Source organism: Conger conger, chromosome 9, assembly GCF_963514075.1.
Source record: "Conger conger chromosome 9, fConCon1.1, whole genome shotgun sequence".
In the NCBI taxonomy this organism is placed as follows: domain Eukaryota; kingdom Metazoa; phylum Chordata; class Actinopteri; order Anguilliformes; family Congridae; genus Conger; species Conger conger.
The window spans coordinates 55,583,669-55,602,083 of record NC_083768.1 but is presented as its reverse complement, the minus strand read 5'-3'; the positions used below and the strand labels follow the sequence as shown (position 1 = coordinate 55,602,083).

The 18,415-nt window shown below is 41.1% G+C and overlaps 1 protein-coding gene across 1 annotated transcript; it reads right to left on the bottom strand.

The window, feature by feature from the left end:
• Window positions 1-8,983: 8,983 nt before the first annotated feature.
• LOC133137707 (interferon-induced very large GTPase 1-like) lies at window positions 8,984-12,969 on the bottom strand. Its single transcript, XM_061256038.1, has 2 exons — window positions 9,856-12,969; window positions 8,984-9,732 (listed from the first exon to the last, which is right to left on the bottom strand). The coding sequence occupies exons 1-2, from the start codon at window positions 12,967-12,969 to the stop codon at window positions 9,046-9,048; spliced, it is 3,801 nt and encodes a 1,266-aa protein (XP_061112022.1). The 3' UTR covers window positions 8,984-9,045.
• Window positions 12,970-18,415: the final 5,446 nt, after the last annotated feature.

Here is an 18,415-nt window from a genome sequence, read left to right as displayed (position 1 = left end):
CACGATGAACGAAAAGCGGGCAAAGAACAACGCCTGGCGCGAATTGCGTGTCTTTGCAGTCTGGATGTATTCCAGGTTTTTATGATCCGTCCACACAGTAAAAGGATGTTCCGCCCCTTCCAGCCAATGACGCCACTCCTCTAAGGCTAATTTTACAGCCAATAATTCCTTGTCCCCAACGTCATAATTCCTCTCGGCCTGGGACAGCGACCGGGAGAAATACGCGCAGGGATGAACCTTTTGGTCGCTTGGTGACCGCTGTGAGAGAATGGCCCCCACTCCCAGCTCAGAAGCGTCTACTTCAACAATGAAGGGCAGTGACGGGTTAAGTGTTATAAGTATAGGTTCTGAACAGAACCTCCTTTTCAATTCCACAAACGCTGCCTCTGCCCGCGGAGTCCACACAAATCGCGCCGTCGCACTCTTCTTAGTGAGCCTGGAAATGGGGGCGACCACAGTACTAAAATTACCAATGAAACGGCGGTAAAAATGAGCAAACCCCAGGAATCTCTGCACCTGCTTAACCGACTCCGGGGTTGGCCAGTTTTTTACGGCGTCAATTTTCTGTGGGTCCATCTCCGTTTTATCGGCCGACACAATGAACCCCAGGAAAGAAATGGAATTTGCATGAAAAACGCACTTCTCCGCCTTCACAAACAGTCGAGCCTCTAACAAGCGTGTCAAGACCAGTTTTACATGACGAATGTGCTCAGAGAGAGTGGCAGAGAAGATCAGAATATCGTCTAGATAGACGAACACAAACTTCTCTAGCATCTCCCTGAGCACATCGTTGACAAACGCCTGGAATACCGCGGGGGCGTTGGTGAGGCCAAACGGCATCACTAAGTATTCGTAGTGTCCCGAATGAGTATTAAAAGCAGTTTTCCACTCATCACCCTCCTTTATACGCACTAAGTTGTACGCATTCCGGAGGTCCAGCTTAGTGAATACCGACGCCGTTTGTAAGCGCTCGAATGCGGAGTTCATAAGTGGCAGGGGATATCTATTTTTTATAGTGATAGCATTAAGCCCTAGATAGTCAATGCAGGGCCTTAAGCTCCCGCTGGTGACGAGGATGGTCTTATAAACCCGCTGGCTAAAGCCTCATGAATGTACTCCTTCATGGCTCTGCTTTCTGGCACAGACAGTGAATAAAGTGAACCACGAGGTGGGACTGTCCCTGGATACAGGTCGATCGCACAGTCGTACGACCGGTTTGGAGGTAGTGTGGTCGCCCTCTGTTTACTGAATACCTCAGATAACCTGTTATATTCCCTTGGGACGTTATTGGGCAATGGGAACTCAATAGCCCCTACCATCCGACTCTCACCCTCACTGCCTGTAGTCTGGAAAAGGCTCTGTGTGTCCCAGTCAATTCCCTCACTGCCCTCCCATTCGTCAATAGGACGCTCCCAATCATAGACTGAGTCCCATTCTAGACTCGCCTCCTGCTCCTCCGGGCCACTGGAATTAGGACCCAGGGGCTCTCCAGCCTCCTCCTCGTCCAAATTGGACCCTACGTCAGTCTCTCTGGGAGGAGTCGAGGAAGGATGCCTCTGATCAGAATGAGTGGTGCAGTGCGGACCCCACCGAGAGACCGGATGCCTCCGATTACCCCAGTTGATGGATGGCTGATGTTTTACGAGCCATACATGCCCTAAGACTACCGGATAAGCTGGAGATTCAACCAGATAAAAATAAATCCGCTCCTGGTGGCCCCTGGTGGCCCCACCATGACAACAACATTAAAACCACCTGCTTAAACCAGTTATTTCATGATTAAAAATGCTTTAAACTGTTTAAACCTGTCTATAAACACTTAATTATGTGACATGTGTACTTATATAAGCAGATAATCATAAGTGAATTGCATTCAAAAGTAACATTTTAAAATGAAAATGGAAATCTTGTAAGCTTGTTGGGTGCATTGTTTTATTTTAATATCTTGGTACGTACTGGTGTTTATAATCACCAGGACATGTACAATTATTAACATAAAAAATAAAGACCACCTGCCTTATTTCAAAATGCATGGGATCTATTCCTACATCCTTCCCTTGCACATAAATTATCAAAAAGACAAAATCTTTTTGGTGTGGACCTATTTTTACGTTGTTTTAATGGGTTTTAAAAGTGAGACTGCTAGTTTCAGGGTAGTTCAAATTTGTGTATCAATTTGTTTTTTTGTTTTTGTTTCAGTTTATAAGAATTACCTTGGTTTCTTGTCAAAGTGGCTACCTGGTGTCATTTCCTCTCCATTCTTTTTCATCTTCAAACTCGAGGCTATACAGCCAAGGGTGAGTGAATTGGGATACAAGAAGCGTATTTTACCATCAGACAGTCTGGGAGCTGGTTTTTAACGCTGCACAAGTAGTCAGGATTCTGCAGGATGGCAGGTAGGCTTGGATATGTGTTCTGTGTGGTAGAGCAGCATGCTTTTTTTGTTACTCTGAATGCATTGAAAGGGACAATAGAGACATTCAGAATTGAATTGAATTGAGTCTGGGATGGGCTTAATCTGCGTCTATGCAGCCGGCCCTCAGGGTTGTGAAGTAGGCGAGGCTGGGGCTGCTATTTTCTGGTCCTTTGAAGGTCATCGACACAAAAATGGTTGTTTTCTTGAACTGTACTCATCTATTATGTTTAAACATCTGACAAATTTCTCACTTTTTAATGAGGTAAACATATCAGGGCTGCGTTTCCTGAAGCCTTCTTAACGCTATGTAATTCGTAAGTTATATCTATAAGTTCTATAACAGGTTCTCGGGAAAAGGGTCAGAGTCCAGGGCTGGGGAATAATATGTTTTTATTGCAATAATATTCTGGTCCAGTAGAGCAAAGCACAAGACATAACGTAACACGTTACGCAACGTGCTAAACATCTCTTGGTCGTTCCAATATTTATACATTTTTTCAAAACTCGTCTTAGGAAGGGGGGCTATTCTGTCGAAGGTCACAAGATGCTGGATTATGCCAGCAGGCCCCCCCAAACACTCTCTTGTTCTGAGTTATGCTGAGAAATTGATAAATTGGTACGTTTCTTTGCACGGTGTATTTATTCTTCAGTAAGCAATTACTTCTTGTTAATGTTAGCTACATACTATCATTCATTAGTACAATAAACCATAATATAAATCATTGTTATTAATACATTCTTATTATTTGGTATTTATTATATTATGTTTCAACATAAATTTCAATACTAGGACAATGTCTTCCTTTGATGTATGTACGCTTCACATTTGACAGTGGTTCCGGTTCACACGGTACTTCTTCCAAAACAATCTTTTATACTAGGGCCTGTCAAAGCACAAATTCGAATTTACAAAAGCAGAAGTTCAAACAGAGGCTCATCTCTAGACTAAGCACCAATTTCTCCTCCTTGTCCGCTTGACTCAGCACTTCGAAAGAGGTCAAGAGGCCAGAGCATGCAGCCCGTGCAGGCTTGCTCTGTTTCCAGGTTAGAGGCCATTTTTGTGAAATCTTAAAGGAAAAATAAAGAAACAATTAAATCATACAGCTTTCTTTACTGGGTTCATATTTTGATCGCTCAAAAGCTACATGTTGATTAGCTCAAAAGATTAATATGTTTTAGCTCAAAATATATATATATATGTTTTACTTATCACACTCGGCTCAGGGGTGTCTTCCCCAGGTGTCCAAAGACACATATGCGCATGGAGGACCATTTATCGTACCACGCCCGTAGTGGTCTTATCCTGAGAAGGACTGCATCCTGAAGGACAGAAAGCAAAAACCAACTAAACACAAATACTACCACATTTTTAGGTTAGCTGATTAGATATGCATTGTTAAATTCATTTCACTTCCCCTGTCTGCTGTGCTTTAGGCGATGAGGGCTCACATCTGCCCGCAGGTTTCACCCTTCCGGTTGAAACACGGCCCTGCAGCATACGCTTATCTCCCACAGGACGGCAGGAAGCAATCCGTGGCATGCTTTTCCTGTGTTTTTGATTGCAGCAATGAGTCTTGTTTTTATTGTGTGGTTCATTTGTTCCACAATCCCGGCAGATTGGGGATGATACGGCATGCAAACTTTTGTTTTGCTTCCTTCATCGCTTTCCCTGTAGTGTAGTGTAGTGGTTAAGGTACATGACTGGGACCCGCAAGGTCGGTGGTTCGATTCCCGGTGTAGCCAGATCCGCACAGCCATTTGGCCCTTGAGCAAGGCCCTTAACCCGGCATTGCTCCAGGGGAGGATTGTCTCCTGCCTAGTCTAATTAACTGTGCCTTGCTCTGGATAAGAGCGTCTGCCAAATGCCATTAATGTAATGTAATGTAATGATTTGGTAGGCAAGCCCCATCTTGGAAAGATTTCTGTGGCTAGTAGTCTTGCTGCAGTGGCAGCTGTGCAGTTCCTTGTTGGAAAAACTTCCACCCATCAGGTGTACTGATCGATTACCACAAACAGGTGTGCGTGTCCTCCACTAGGAGTGCACATATTCAATGCCTTCACCCAATAAGCAAATTTTTTCAAAGTGCAGTCGTTTAACAGTTTCACGATTGTATTATCACTTTTTGTGTCCCCACCACATTTCCTACAGCTCCTAAGGCCCAAGCTGTGCTGCCCTCAGGCACCTGTGCTGTCCCCAGGCACCTGTGCTGTCCCCAGGTACCTGCGCTGTCCCCAGGTACCTGCGCTGTCCCCAGGTACCTGTGCTGTCCCCAGGCACCTTTGCTGTCCAGTCATGGTAGCTGAAAGAGGGGTGGAGTAGTACCTCACCATTCCGGTTTTTCCATCCGCTTTCTTCTGCCCCAAGGCGCAGCTGAAGGTGTGATCGCCCTCCCAGAACCACGAGTGGAACAGCCAGCGCTGTCCTGCAGCTCTATAAGACAGTCAGCAGGGAGGCTGTTCCAAGCATGTTAGATTACTTGCCACAGTTCTTCTGCAGACTTTGGTTGGCTCATTTCTTCTGATCTCAGACAGCCTTGATCAAGTTTTTATGTAAAAATCAATCAACTGCTTACAGTAATATGTTACTTTTTAAAATTAAATACAAAAATGTCTCTGTAAACTTAAATCTTTTGGAAAATGAACATTTGGAAATCTCAAATGTGTTCTTTTATACTAACACACGAACACAAAAAAAATATATATCTGAATTCTGAAAGAGAGAAAGATAAAAGGAGAGACTAGTAGGCCTGTAGCGTAGTGGTTAAATGACTGGGACCCGCAAGGTCGGGAGTTTGAATCCCATTGTAGCCACAATAAGATCCTCACAGCCGTTGGGCCCTTGAGCGAGGCCCTCAATGGGTTGCCGGTTCGATCCCCCGCCCGGGCTGTGTCGAAGTGTCCCTGAGCAAGACACCTAACCCCCAAATGCTCCTGGCGAGCTGGTCGGTGCCTTGCATGGCAGCCAATCGCCGTTGGTGTGTGAGTGTGTGTATGAATGGGTGAATGGAGAAGCATCAATTGTACAGCGCTTTGAATAAAGGCGCTATATAAATGCCTGCCATTTACCATTCATGACTAACTGGTAGATAGGTTCCCTAACCGTTGATGTTGCATGGAACTGAACAACCCTGGAGCATGCAACTAACTTCCCATACACCTTCTGTTCCCAGGCACTAATTAATCTAAACCTACAGTTGTGCTCAAGAAAATAGCAGTACAACTTCAGTAACCAGATGAACCACTGTTAGTAGTAATGATATTTCTGCATGGCAAATACTTTACTTGTAGATATAGTAGTGTAATAGAAAATCAACAAACCCAACTGTCATACATGCTGCTTGTTCTGAGTAATTGACTCATTCATTGAAAGGGTCGTGTGCAAAATAATAGCAGTGTGGAGATTCATTTGAGTTTTATTCATTCTGTCAAAAAACAGGTGTCATTAATTGTCCTTTCTTAAGGAAGAAGGGAAGAAAATGTTTCACATATTGTTATAAAATATATTGTGGCGGCCCGATCAGGGATCAGTACACCACGGGAGTGAGACTACACGTGCGCCAACAACAAATTCTCGGGAAAGTCATTAACAACGTGTATTTCCCGAGTTCGTATTTTGACAGGTCAGCACCGTGGAGAGAGCCGGCGGAGAGTCAGCACCAAGGCCAGCAACACCGGAGGAAAGGCTCGTGGGGAATGCGGGCAACTCTAACGCTTCTGATTCGACAGGCGCAGCTGGGACGAGTCCGAGAGAGAGAAGCCCTACAAAAGGCCGGGCACAAACACCGAACGGGGCTGAATACTGTGAAGCCAATACGTGAGAGAACCAGCCAACCACAGAAAGACGGGCGACAAGGCGGAGACGTGGATCTCTCACTACCAGGAAAGGCGCGAGTTGAACGGTCCCGCCACATATACCGACGGGCCAACACGGTCGTGTAACTCGAAAGAACCGGTGTTCCTAATTTTTTGATTTGTGATTTTTTTCCCCCTTTTTTTTGCCATTTGCCACCAAATATGTTAATGGTGTGTATGGCCACAATGTTCAATTTTGGTCTCATCTGACCATAGCACTCTCTTCCCGTCATAATTCCAATGCGGCTTGCCAAACTCAAGATGCTTGGTTTTGCTTATAGTGCTCAGTAAGGGCTGTCTTTGTGCCACCCTTTCAAAGACTTTACTGGTATGGATGTTTCTTTTTTTCTTTCTTTTTTTTGGTGAGCTCAAGACACAACCAATCTCTGCAATTCTTAAACTGTGACCCTTGGGTTACTTATGGCCTCCCGCACCATCTTCCTTACCGTCCGTGGGGATAATATGCACTTGCATCCTCTTCCTGGCAAGTTTGCAACCATTCATATGTTTTATGCCTTTTTATTATTGCCCTTAAAGTGGTATGTTTAATTTTAATGAATGTATTTTTGTACCCATTATCCGACTTGTGATGGTCAATTACTATCTTTGGCTTCTGCGTTAACAGTTCTTTGGCTTTTCCCATGCTGCTGGTTGGCAAATGGATTTTTCATGCTTGTTTATACTCTAGTGAATAGGGAAGTGATGGAATGACACAATATTTCCAGACAGAGATTAACTGAATTAAAGTAAAACTGTATTGCCAATTTCAGTATGTTTGATTTTATCATCAATAATCTTTCAGGGTACGAAGAAAAAATATGGTTACTAAATTAAAAAAACATAGAATCATGTAAATGTATTAAAATAAAACGTATAGTTTCCCCGTATGTTTGAACAGAAAATACAGATCATAATCCATGTTTTATTAAATGCAGCCTTTTTCTCAATTTATATTAAGGGTGCCAATAATTCTGGAGCCCACTATATGTAAACAACTCTCTGGCTCTGCTCAGTACTCCCACACGTCTCCCCTTCTTGTGTGTGTATGTGTGTATGCAAGAGAGGGAAAGCAAAAGATAATGTGGTTTACAAAGAATCTCAACCCTGTGAGTGAGTGAGTCTTAGAATTACCTAAATACTGTAAATTGAGTCTGATTCAGAATGAGTTCTACCTGGATTATGGAGGAGGAAATCCTGGAAAATCTTACCCAGTTAGCATATTGCAGAGTTCATAATGGCATGAGACATAGGCAGGTGGAATATAATTAACTTTTATTGTCACAGAAAACAATAAGGCTTTTACAAAGGCTTCTGTCTAAATCAATTACATTAAACACTTAAGGATTATACAAGTCAAACTATCAAATACTTAAAAAGTGTACATTGCTTCTCTATCATCTATGAATCTTGTTCCTCTACTAATGTAAGCAAGCAAGCATTTATTCATCCCTATTTTCTTCTATAAGGAGGTTCCTTTGCATGGTTGCTAGTTGTCTATGGTTATGTTATAATGTAAAATGGGTATTAATTAATATACCATTAAATTAATTAAATTCACACAATATTAAAGTACAAAATCTATAAGAAAATTTGACTTAGAATTAGACTAAAAAACAGAATGGCCTTAGGAACCAAAAGACTCGGGATAACGTACAAATAGGCGCAAAACCAAGTAGAGCACAGGGGAAACAAATTAATGACAGCGAAATAACTGACAAACTACGGTGAGCACAGAGGGTAACAAGGAATGAAGATGCTAAGAAAACTTTGACAAAAACAGATAAAGAAAAACACAGAACCTGACAGCTGCTGTTAGGTTAGGCTAGCTGTCAGATCATTGTTCTTTCTGGGTTTTATGTTTTCAAACAAATTTTTATTTAATTACAATGTAATGAAAGCTGATGCGTTTCAAAATATGTTTTAGATCATTTCTTTAGCTTTTCATGGCTTAATCTCATTTTATAAACAAATTTAAACATGACTTCTCATACTCCCTCTCCTTCTTTCACCTCTAGTGGAACAGTTACATTAGCAGATTATTCTAATAAAAACATTCACTTTAGAATCTCCATTGCATAAATTTTAATGCGCTCATCATGAGCATGTGTGCTCATTCTCAGTTATTTTAATTGTTCCAAAGCAGATTGTTTTGTGATTTTTTTTCCATTCAACTGGGATTTCACCTTTACCAACAAATTGATATTCATATTTATCCTGTAATTGTTTCTGAAATCGACAGATGAACCATTTCCAGTAGTGCTGCACACTGCCATCGGGAGTAATGTTCCATCTACTGTAAGGCTCTCCAGCTTCTCTGTATTTCTTGTAGGGGACTGCCTTATCATTGTCATGATTTGGTATGAATTCTCCATCGCTGCTGACTGCTGTGGTGCAGAAATTGATTGAAAAAATATCTGTGCCTCTGAAGTGCCAGCCAGCAAGAGCATCACATCGATGGAACTGCACCATGTGTTCTTCATGATGGTCAGGGATGGTGTTTGTGCAGATGGCTTTGCAGAAAGGACATTGTGCCCAACACCCCTGGAGCTGCTGAAAAAGATATTTTGTGGGTTTTTCTCTTAAAGTTCCCACATCAATCACCATTTTATCGTTCAGCATCTCATCCAAAACCTTTGCCATCATATCTTTGACAAACTGCCAGTCTTCAATGACTTCATTTTCAATGTCACGCAGTTCATTTCTGTTTATTACCATGTGCTCCCCTGCTGCTTCACAGAAGCCATCAAGCCACATGGATGCATCTCCTTTCTTATCTTCTACTTCTGTAGTTGCTCATTTTTGAGAGTTTCAAGCTTTTCCTGGTTAATCAGATGCTGTTTTTTGGTATCACGGCAAAAGTCATCTACCTTTTCTTGGATAAACCTTTCAAAGTAACTCTCTGGAAAGTCAATGTATTCCTGAAATGAGCTGAAGTCCTCCTCAGTTGCCAAATGTTTCAGTATATGATTCTCAAGATTTGACCTATTGCTGTTGAAAGCTGGATTCTTGTGCTTCATTTCCCCTGCAATGTGCTGAGTGGTTTTATCATTCACTGCAGCCAGAACTTTTGGCTTGATGTGTTCACAGAGAAAATCAACAAATATTGTGACAGAATTAGCTCCTTTGCAATAATTTCTGAATGCTTGAAAATAGTTTTCTCTTTGGCTTTCCAGATATGTCAGTGGATGCTTTGCTCTCTTAAAGTCTTTCTGCATCCTCTGAAACCTTGAGACATATTTCAGGCAAAGATGAATAGAAAGGTCCACTTTGAATTCATATGTGAACCGTATGAGATTATTTTTGGACTCAAATTCAGCAATGGTCTTCTCAATCGTTGCCAATATCCCATAAATGAAGCTGTCATTAAAATCCTCCTTGTTGTTTTCTTTTTCGGTGACATATTTTTGAACAGAGTGACTCATTTGTTGAATTATTTTATCAAAATCCGTCATCAATGTTCTCACCTTCTCAATAAAACCTTGAGAAACATGTTTTTTCTTGTTCAACTCAAACTTTCCATTTTCCCTTTTTATTTTCTCATTGATATTTTTCTGTTTTTCAAACTGTTTTTGGAGGATTCTGCAGACTATCGCTTTGACATCCACATCCTCTGTTGGGATATGACATTTGGTCACTTCAGCTGTCCAGTGATCCCACAGTTTGTCAAATTCTTTTGTGATTTCCCTTTCATCAAGGCGCTGTTGTTTTAGATTGGATGCTAGATTTTTGCTCTGCTTGGTTAACTCAGCTGTATATTCAGTTTTCTTCTGGTCTAGCGCTGATCTGTTTTTCTTGGAAGTAAATTGTTCTTTACATTTCTTTCTTGTCTCATCAATGAGTTCATTCTTTAGGTTCATGAAACGTTTGTCAATGTTCACCCTCCACATTACTAGAATCTCTTCATTTCTGTCTTCTTTGAAATACTTCTCTATCTCACATTGCAGTGGATTGTAGACTTTGTCAAAATTTGCTGTCAGATCTACTACATTTACCTCCTTAATCAAATCACTCCCGATTTGGTTGCACAACTTGGTTTGAATCTCCAAAGCATGTTCTCTCAGTTTCCATGACCATGCTGCATATTTTTCTTCCAGATAACTGTACACCATGTTTCTGAAACTGAAAACAAAGTTCTCCTGTAAAAGTGCTGTCCACAGATCATGAACCCGTAATTTGAATTCTGAAAATGACGAAAATTTGCACTCTGTATTCCACTCTGCAATTGTTAGCAGTTTGGTCTTTAGCTCTTGCACATTCTGACTGTAGGATGGGTTTGGTGGGGCCATGGGAGGATCTCCCTCCAGAAGGTTCTTGAAATAGAACACTTGGGTTTCAATGTCAAACTGTATTACATCACTGAACCCATTAATTCCTTCAATATTTTTGTCCCTTGCTGCTATGGTAGCCATATCATCCAGTTTCTGCTGAAGACGTCTTCTCCCTTCCATTGCCTTTTCTCCAGCAGATGCATCAGAAACATTCTGATGTACAAAAACGCAACTTGGTGCAATTTTAACAAGTTTCATCCGCAAAAAAGCCTGCACACAAATCTGAAGGATGTCATGCATCTCGGCTGGGTTTTCCCCCATAATATTAATGACAGTTAAGTCACCAATTCCAATGATGAATGTGGCAAGCTCATTGTCATGGCTTACTGATCGCTTTGCACTGAGCTCAGGTGATCGGAGTCCCTCTGTGTCCACAATGAGGATAAAGTCATATCCAAGTTTATTTCTGATGCTGGAGTCCACCGGTATCAGCTGCATGAAGGCTCCACGAGTGCACCTTCCTACACTCACTGAAAATTGAACACCAAACATTGTGTTCAGTAGTGTGGATTTCCCAGAGCTTTGAAGCCCTAGGATGGACAGAACAAATAACTTTTTGTCTCCAAGAGCTTTAACAAGTTCACCAATAACAGCTTCAATCCATGTTAAAGGCACATGGGCAGCATCTCCATCCATTAATTCAAGTGGACAACCATAAATCAGCATATCTGCCCCTATTTTAGGCAGCTTAGTTCTGGCAGATTCACTGGTTCGAATTCCTGCTTTTGTCGTTGTTTGAATGGTCTCATATAGTTGACCGACCTCTCTCATAAGATGCTGAAGGCCAATTGTTGTAGTGGCCATTTTGTCTGATATGCTGTTGAGTTTTGATTGCATTTCACTGACATGTGATGCTTTTACTGTACTCACTGGTATTTCTCTCATTTTTCTCCAGGTTGAGTGATAGTCCTCTTCAAGCTCGGCAAATACATCAGTGGTAAGATCCTCCAGGAAAACAGCGAGCCACTGCACCATGGACAGTTTTGTGTCTTTGGAATTACTGGGTGCAGTTAAGCACTCCAGGAATGTTCTTACAAATTCATTAAGAGGAGTGGCCTTACATTTTTGCCTATGTCTGATTATGTCCTTCGTAGCTGTGATTTCACTTAGTTGCTGTTCAATGCTTTCCCTTTCTTTGAATTGTAGGCGAAACTGCTCTTTGTTTTTCTTACACCATTCATGCCACAATTCACCTTGCAGTGGCAAAAGTTTCTCCTTCAGAGTGGATGGGTTTTCCTTTGCCAAAAGACTAATTAAGGTCTGAGCCAGTTCATAACCTTCTTGATATGCTTTCTGAATGTCATTCACTTTGAACTGTTGCTGAACCGCAACTTGGTAGCACATGTCAATGCTTTTTGTCTGTTTATTTTCACCAATACACTGTTTGATATTTGAAATCAGTTCTTCCGTAAGCTCAGCGTGATTCCTGTTCTTTGCAGCTAGTCTGAGTTTTGTTGGATTTTTTGACTGCTGAATGTGCTCCTTCCCTGAGAACAAGCATATCAAGGGGACAGTAGATGTGGAGAATTTCTGGGAAATCCTTTTTTCGGCTTCACTCAGCAGATGCTCTGAAAGTAGAAGCACATTGACAGTACTTACTGCCTGAATAAACTCAAGTTGTTTTGGATGCTCTGCTGCATTACCACAAAGGTTCAGAAAGGCCACACAGTCATCAAATATGTCATCTTCCTTACCCCCAGGACAGTACCATGCAATCTCCACAACTCCCTTCATGAGCAAGCTGTCTGGAGTGCTACCCTTGCAATGGCGGTTGAAAAAAACACTGTGCCTCTGTTTGCTAATGACACCATTCAATATGTCGGACTTGGAGTTGGAATTGGACATGCCTAGTCTTACAAAGGAAACGACTGGCACTGGTGTACTGGATATTTTTCTGCTCTTGTACTTTCCAGGTTTGTCAGCTGTAGAATTTGTTTTGCTTTGCCATGATTTACTGATGTGCCTCAGGACCCAGAAGGGGAATTCAACCTCCTCTGTACATGGATCGGGTACTAAGAAGGGAATGGCAAATTGGCAAGTGGAGAGTTTTCTGAAAATGTACTGTCGCAAAAAGTCATCGGCACAATGGAAAACTGCCATGTGAACATCCATTGGATGAATGTGTGCCTGTTTGCTGTTCACATTCAGCTGTGTTTTGTCTTCAAAATCAAAAAAGTCATCATTGTCAAACGTTGCTCCATCTTGCTCTGAATCCAGGCTGTGTTTGTCTTGTTTTATAAACATGTACCTGGCTCTGTAGTCCAACATCATGAGTTTGTAGAGATAGTGGGAGCTCAGCTCTTTCTCCATACTGGGTTGACTTACACTAAGAGATACAATGTCAACAAGAAGAACATTCTCTTGTGTCATCATTTTGGGGTAAGAGTCTCTAAGGCCTAGCTTTTGAAGCAAATTCATAAAGCTGTCCCCTTTTTTACACACAGTGTTATTTTCTGCTGTATTTTCGTCTTCTGTTCCCTTATCATGAAATAATAATGGCACTTGCTTCAGTGGCAAATTATCCTGCTGGTAGACAATATCCTGCGGCTTTGTACTTATGTCTTTCACCTGCATGCCCATGATTATGGACTTTAGTGCACTCTCTAGCAATTGCCAATCACCGTCACTGTTTTCAAGTGCTGATATAATGGCAATTGAAAGCTTGTCCTGCAATTGTGACTTAATGAACTCTAATTGTTCTCTTTTTTCTTTTGATGAGGCCTTCGTGTCTCCAACCGTGGATGTTGTCAATGCTGTCTGTAACAGGTAGGCCTGAGCCCTTGTGGCACAATGTTCTTTCAGAGAAGAGTACTGCCTAAATGCATTCTGCAATTTTGTCTGCAACCAGTCGATTTCCTTACAATCCAGATGATGATTAAATTTGCTGTATTTCCTGCTATATCCTAAGACATTGATAATGGAAAGTACCAACAGTTCAGCTTCAACTTGGTCATTCTCACTCCATGTCTTACACAGTGAATTCAATGCAGAGGTTACAGTCTGTGTGGCTTGTATTTTGGCACTGTCTGTTTTTTCAGCAGAACTGTAAGTGTCGCTGCAGTGTAACAGTTCTTCTTTGGCAAGCTCCAGAATATTGGTAAGCTCTGAGAATGTACTAACAGAACCAGCATTGTTTGCATCTTCTTGAGTTTCATTGATCCATGCCATTATTCTTTTTAGGTCTGGGAATGTCTTAACAAAGATTACATGAGGATTCAAAAGAGAGTCCACCAATGCTCTTACAGCTGGGGAAGAGCGGTTTACTCTGGCCACATCTAACAGGTAATTTTGAACCTCCTGGTTAGAGAGGCATATATGAATCCATATCTCATGGGATCCTGTTTTCTTATGAAGCTGGGATTTTAATTTCTGTAACGCTTCCAAGTGAGGTTCACATTCTGAGGCTGACCACTTCATTGCTGAATTAATCTCAATTTTTGCTCTGTTCACCTCATAATGGTCTTCCAACTCATTTTCCACATTTACCTTACTCTGTGTGAATTCTTCCATTAATATTCTGCTCAAATTCAAAGCATCTTTGAAGTCACTTTTATGAGCAGTTATGAGTATTTCCCAGACAGGAATCAGGGTTGTTCCTCTATCAATAACACTCCAGGTTCTTTTACTAGTCACAAGATGAGATTTCCACTGAAAGTGATTATCAAGCTCAGCAGGACCACCAGTTTTACTGACTGACAGTTCAACTTGACTCATCAGGGCTTCATGAGATCTTCCACTGGAAGACCCTTTCAGCTGTGAAGAGGATGCGTTTCCTCTGGTTGGTAATTTTTGAGGAAGCCCATTATATCCAGCACCAACAAAATTATTCAAGGCCTCTGATGTTAAATTCATAATATCACTGAGATCATCACCACTGAGGACTGCAGCAGAGGCTCTCCACCAGAAAATCCCTCCAAAGTGTATAGGGCCCTGGTTTACATGTGAACCAAATCTATCATAAAATTTGCAGATTCTAAAAGTTAAAATGTTGCTGTTTTTCTTGCGTACAATGACTGCTTCAATGTTTTGAAGTGCATGTATGGCTTCAGAGGAAAGCTTGAGTTGATCTCTCTCAATAAAGGTGGATGCCAGTGGGATGTAGTTGTACTTTGTGTTGAAGATGCCTGTCTGTTCATATGCTTGTGAACTTTTTTCCTTTTTTGTCTCACATAATCTGAGTTCCTCTTCTGTACTTCCAAAGCCAATGCCCTGGGATCCTGCCTTCAGTAAGGAGCCTAAGCTTATGCCCAGTTTCTCTATGACTTCCTGATAAAGACTTTGAGATTTTTGGGATGAAAACTCTTTCTGCTCGTACATGACACCCTGTGTCAGACCATTAATTGAAAAGGCATCTGGAAGCTCAATGAGCTGCTCTCTTTTTACCAGCAAGTCCTCCAGAATGCTGGTTTTGTAAATGCCTTCTAAAGCTAGACCACCAGATGCATTCTTTAAGACATGTTCATCTGAAATTATTTTGGGTGAGAGCGGGAGACTCTGTAATGTATCCAACAGTTCATAAATGTTTTTTATGAGACCCTTCAGAGAATGACTAGCAGGAAACCAGCATTCCTTTGGTACAGTCAAAGCAATGCGTATGTTGTCCTCTATTACTTTTACAGGATCATCATTTCGGACCTTGCCCTCCTCATCCAAATTTTGAAGTTTTGTAAGTTCCTGTCTCAACAGATTTTGTAAGAACTCCATCCTCTAAAGTATCAGTTCAAAGGACTGTTATTTTCTTCTTCTGATGTCAGAGCATTTTTCCATCCTTTTTTAATTTTCCATGCATTCATATTTTTTTTCAATGGTTGGATAACATTTTCACATTCAGCATTGGCAAGTAGTCCAAGTGTATCCAAGTGTTTCAGATGTCAGTAATCAATTATACAAGTCTGTCCCAAGATCGTCCAACACTTTTGGATCCTCAGTCATTTTCCTTCCCATGAAACAAGCCTAGTGAAACAAAATAAATGCATTGTAATTAAGAAGTAACACATTTACATACATTTTAAAGGCACACATTTCTTAAACAGTATTTTTGTTCCTTCCTATTATTTATTTGAGAAGAGTTCATTTCAAAGAATGGGGCTCATATAGTATCCATGTCTTTAAATGTAATACATAGGTATGAGGTAGCTAGCAAATGATGTTTAAAGTTTTGACTTCCTAGCATGTACAGGGCTGCCAATTTTTGTCTGCCGGAAAGCGCAAGATTCATATCGCAAGACAAATGGGCTCAATCAAACAATTACCGCCTGCAACCCGCTGCCTTTTTCTAGGTATATTTTACTTTTAATATAGCTAGGTTTCTACATTATATTCTATATTCTATATTAATATAGCCGGTTTGATGAAGAAAATAATTAACCAAGTTAAAGTAATTCTCTGAATATTACAAGATAAAAATTCTCACTGCCTGTTTACAGTAGCTTGTAGTAGTCCATATGAAAGCAAAAACACATTTTAAATTATTCAATCTTTAAATAATTTATTTTCTTTTCTTTTCTAGATGGGCTACTTATCACTTTGATATTAATTTTCTTTTTAACTGACAGTAGGCTAATTAGATTCCACATATGGTCAGACAAAGCCAGCTCAGTAACACAATATGGTGTTGTCAATATGGTCGTGCAGGTGTGTTCAGGGCGGGTCACTTATGAAGCAGGAGAAATTAGGTGCAGATTGGACAAAGTATGCTGACGTCCAGCAACGTCCTGTTTCATGACGAGATATGAGAATTGGCCGTGTCGTCACGGCAACCAGAAATAACATAGTGAAAAGCTTTTGATAACTTCTCATCTCCAATGTCTGAAGATGAGTGTGAGCAAATTTGGTGTGATAAAATCCCTAGGACTAGTTTGTTGAAATATCATGTGTGAAAATGGCGAGAAATCGGTCATTTGATTCAAGATGGCCGACTTCCTGTTGCATTGTGGGTATGGGTCCAAGAGGCTTTTTTGTGCACCTGGACATGATGGACATGATGAATGTGCCCACCAAATTTCATTCACGTAGGTATTGTGATATTGTGGTGGATTTTTTAGATTGCTGTAATGTTAATGCAGGTAGCTAGCTAGTGAGTTAGCATTAACGGTCTGAGGACCTGGACGGGAGTATGGTCACTGGTCATACAAGTGTTTGTGATTCATGGTATGTTATTAGAGTGATTTTTATCTGCACTATTTTATTTATGTAACAAACTGTGATGGATGTGTTGCTTAAGTGTATAGTTCTTTAGGATAACGTGGGCGAGTATTTAAAGGGCGAGTGTAATGGCAACGCGATAGCCAAAAGTGTTGCTTGTAAAATTGTTCACGCACACACATCATTTTATATAGACAGTTTTGGTTTTTAATTTATGCTAAGAATAACCAGATAAAGATTTAATGGAGATTTTCCTGCATAATCTCCTGCAAATAGGGATGTGACAAATCAACAGTTTTTGTAACCATTACATTACATTATTGGCATTTGGCAGACGCTCTTATCCAGAGCAACATACAACAAAGTGCATATCCATAACCAGGGATAAGTTCGCTGAAAGACCCTAGAGGGAAGTACAATTTGAACTGCTACCTGTACAACAAAGATAAGGACGAGGGGCAATTTTTTTTTTTTTTTTAAACAAGGAACAAACAAACAGAGCAAAAGTGACCAAAGTTAACTATCAAAACACTGCTTACCTAGCCAACTAAAAAATACCGATACACAAAGCAAGTCAGAGACAACAATTAAGGTTCACAGGGAGGTAGGGAGGGACTGGCTCAAGCCCTAACCTCAGATTGTTCAAATTAGCAATAACGAAATTACACTTTACCGTATCTAGTGGACAGTCGGCAGCAATACCACACACCTGGTTACAATGATGCACTAATGACGAAGGACTACTACCGCGAGGCTAATATATGCTGGCGTCGCTCTGAAGACGCCTATTTAAAGCACCTACAAATCGCTCACAAGCAGTATCAAATCAGCGCTAATCTCCTGACAAACTCAGCAATTTCAAACAAACGTTCAATCACTCATACTGGTTGCATACCTATAGAGTGATTAACAATACAACAGACAGCAATACAACAAACAGACTGGCTCAAGCCCTAACCTCAGATTGTTCAAATTAGCAATAACGAAATTACACTTTACCGTATCTAGTGGACGGTCCGCAGCAATACCACACACCTGGTTACAATGATGCACTAATGACGATGGAGTACTACCGCGAGGCTAATATACGCTGGCGTCGCTCTGAAGACGCCTATTTAAAGCACCTACAAATCGCTCACAAGCAGTATCAAATCAGCGCTAATCTCCTGACAAACTCAGCAATTTCAAACAAACGTTCAATCACTCTACAGGTATGCAACCAGTATGAGTGATTAACAATACAACAGACAGCAATACAACAAACAGACTGGCTCAAGCCCTAACCTCAGATTGTTCAAATTAGCAATAACGAAATTACACTTTACCGTATCGAGTGGACGGTCCGCAGCAATACCACACACCTGGTTACAATGATGCACTAATGACGAAGGACTACTACCGCGAGGCTAATATACGCTGGCGTCGCTCTGAAGACGCCTATTTAAAGCACCTACAAATGGCTCACAAGCAGTATCAAATCAGCGCTAATCTCCTGACAAACTCCTGACAAACTCAGCAATTTCAAACAAACGTTCAATCACTCTACAGGTATGCAACCAGTATGAGTGATTAACAATACAACAGACAGCAATACAACAAACAGACTGGCTCAAGCCCTAACCTCAGATTGTTCAAATTAGCAATAACGAAATTACACTTTACCGTATCGAGTGGA

Excerpts from the sequence above, each read along its gene's own strand:
- LOC133137707 (XM_061256038.1), bottom strand. The coding sequence starts at position 12,969 with ATGATGACACAAGAGAATGTTCTTCTTGTTGACATTGTATCTCTTAGT. Across the intron at positions 9,733-9,855 it reads ATGTGGATGTCAAAGCGATA|GTGAGAACATTGATGACGGA; the intron begins GTCTGCAGAATC and ends TTTATTGAGAAG.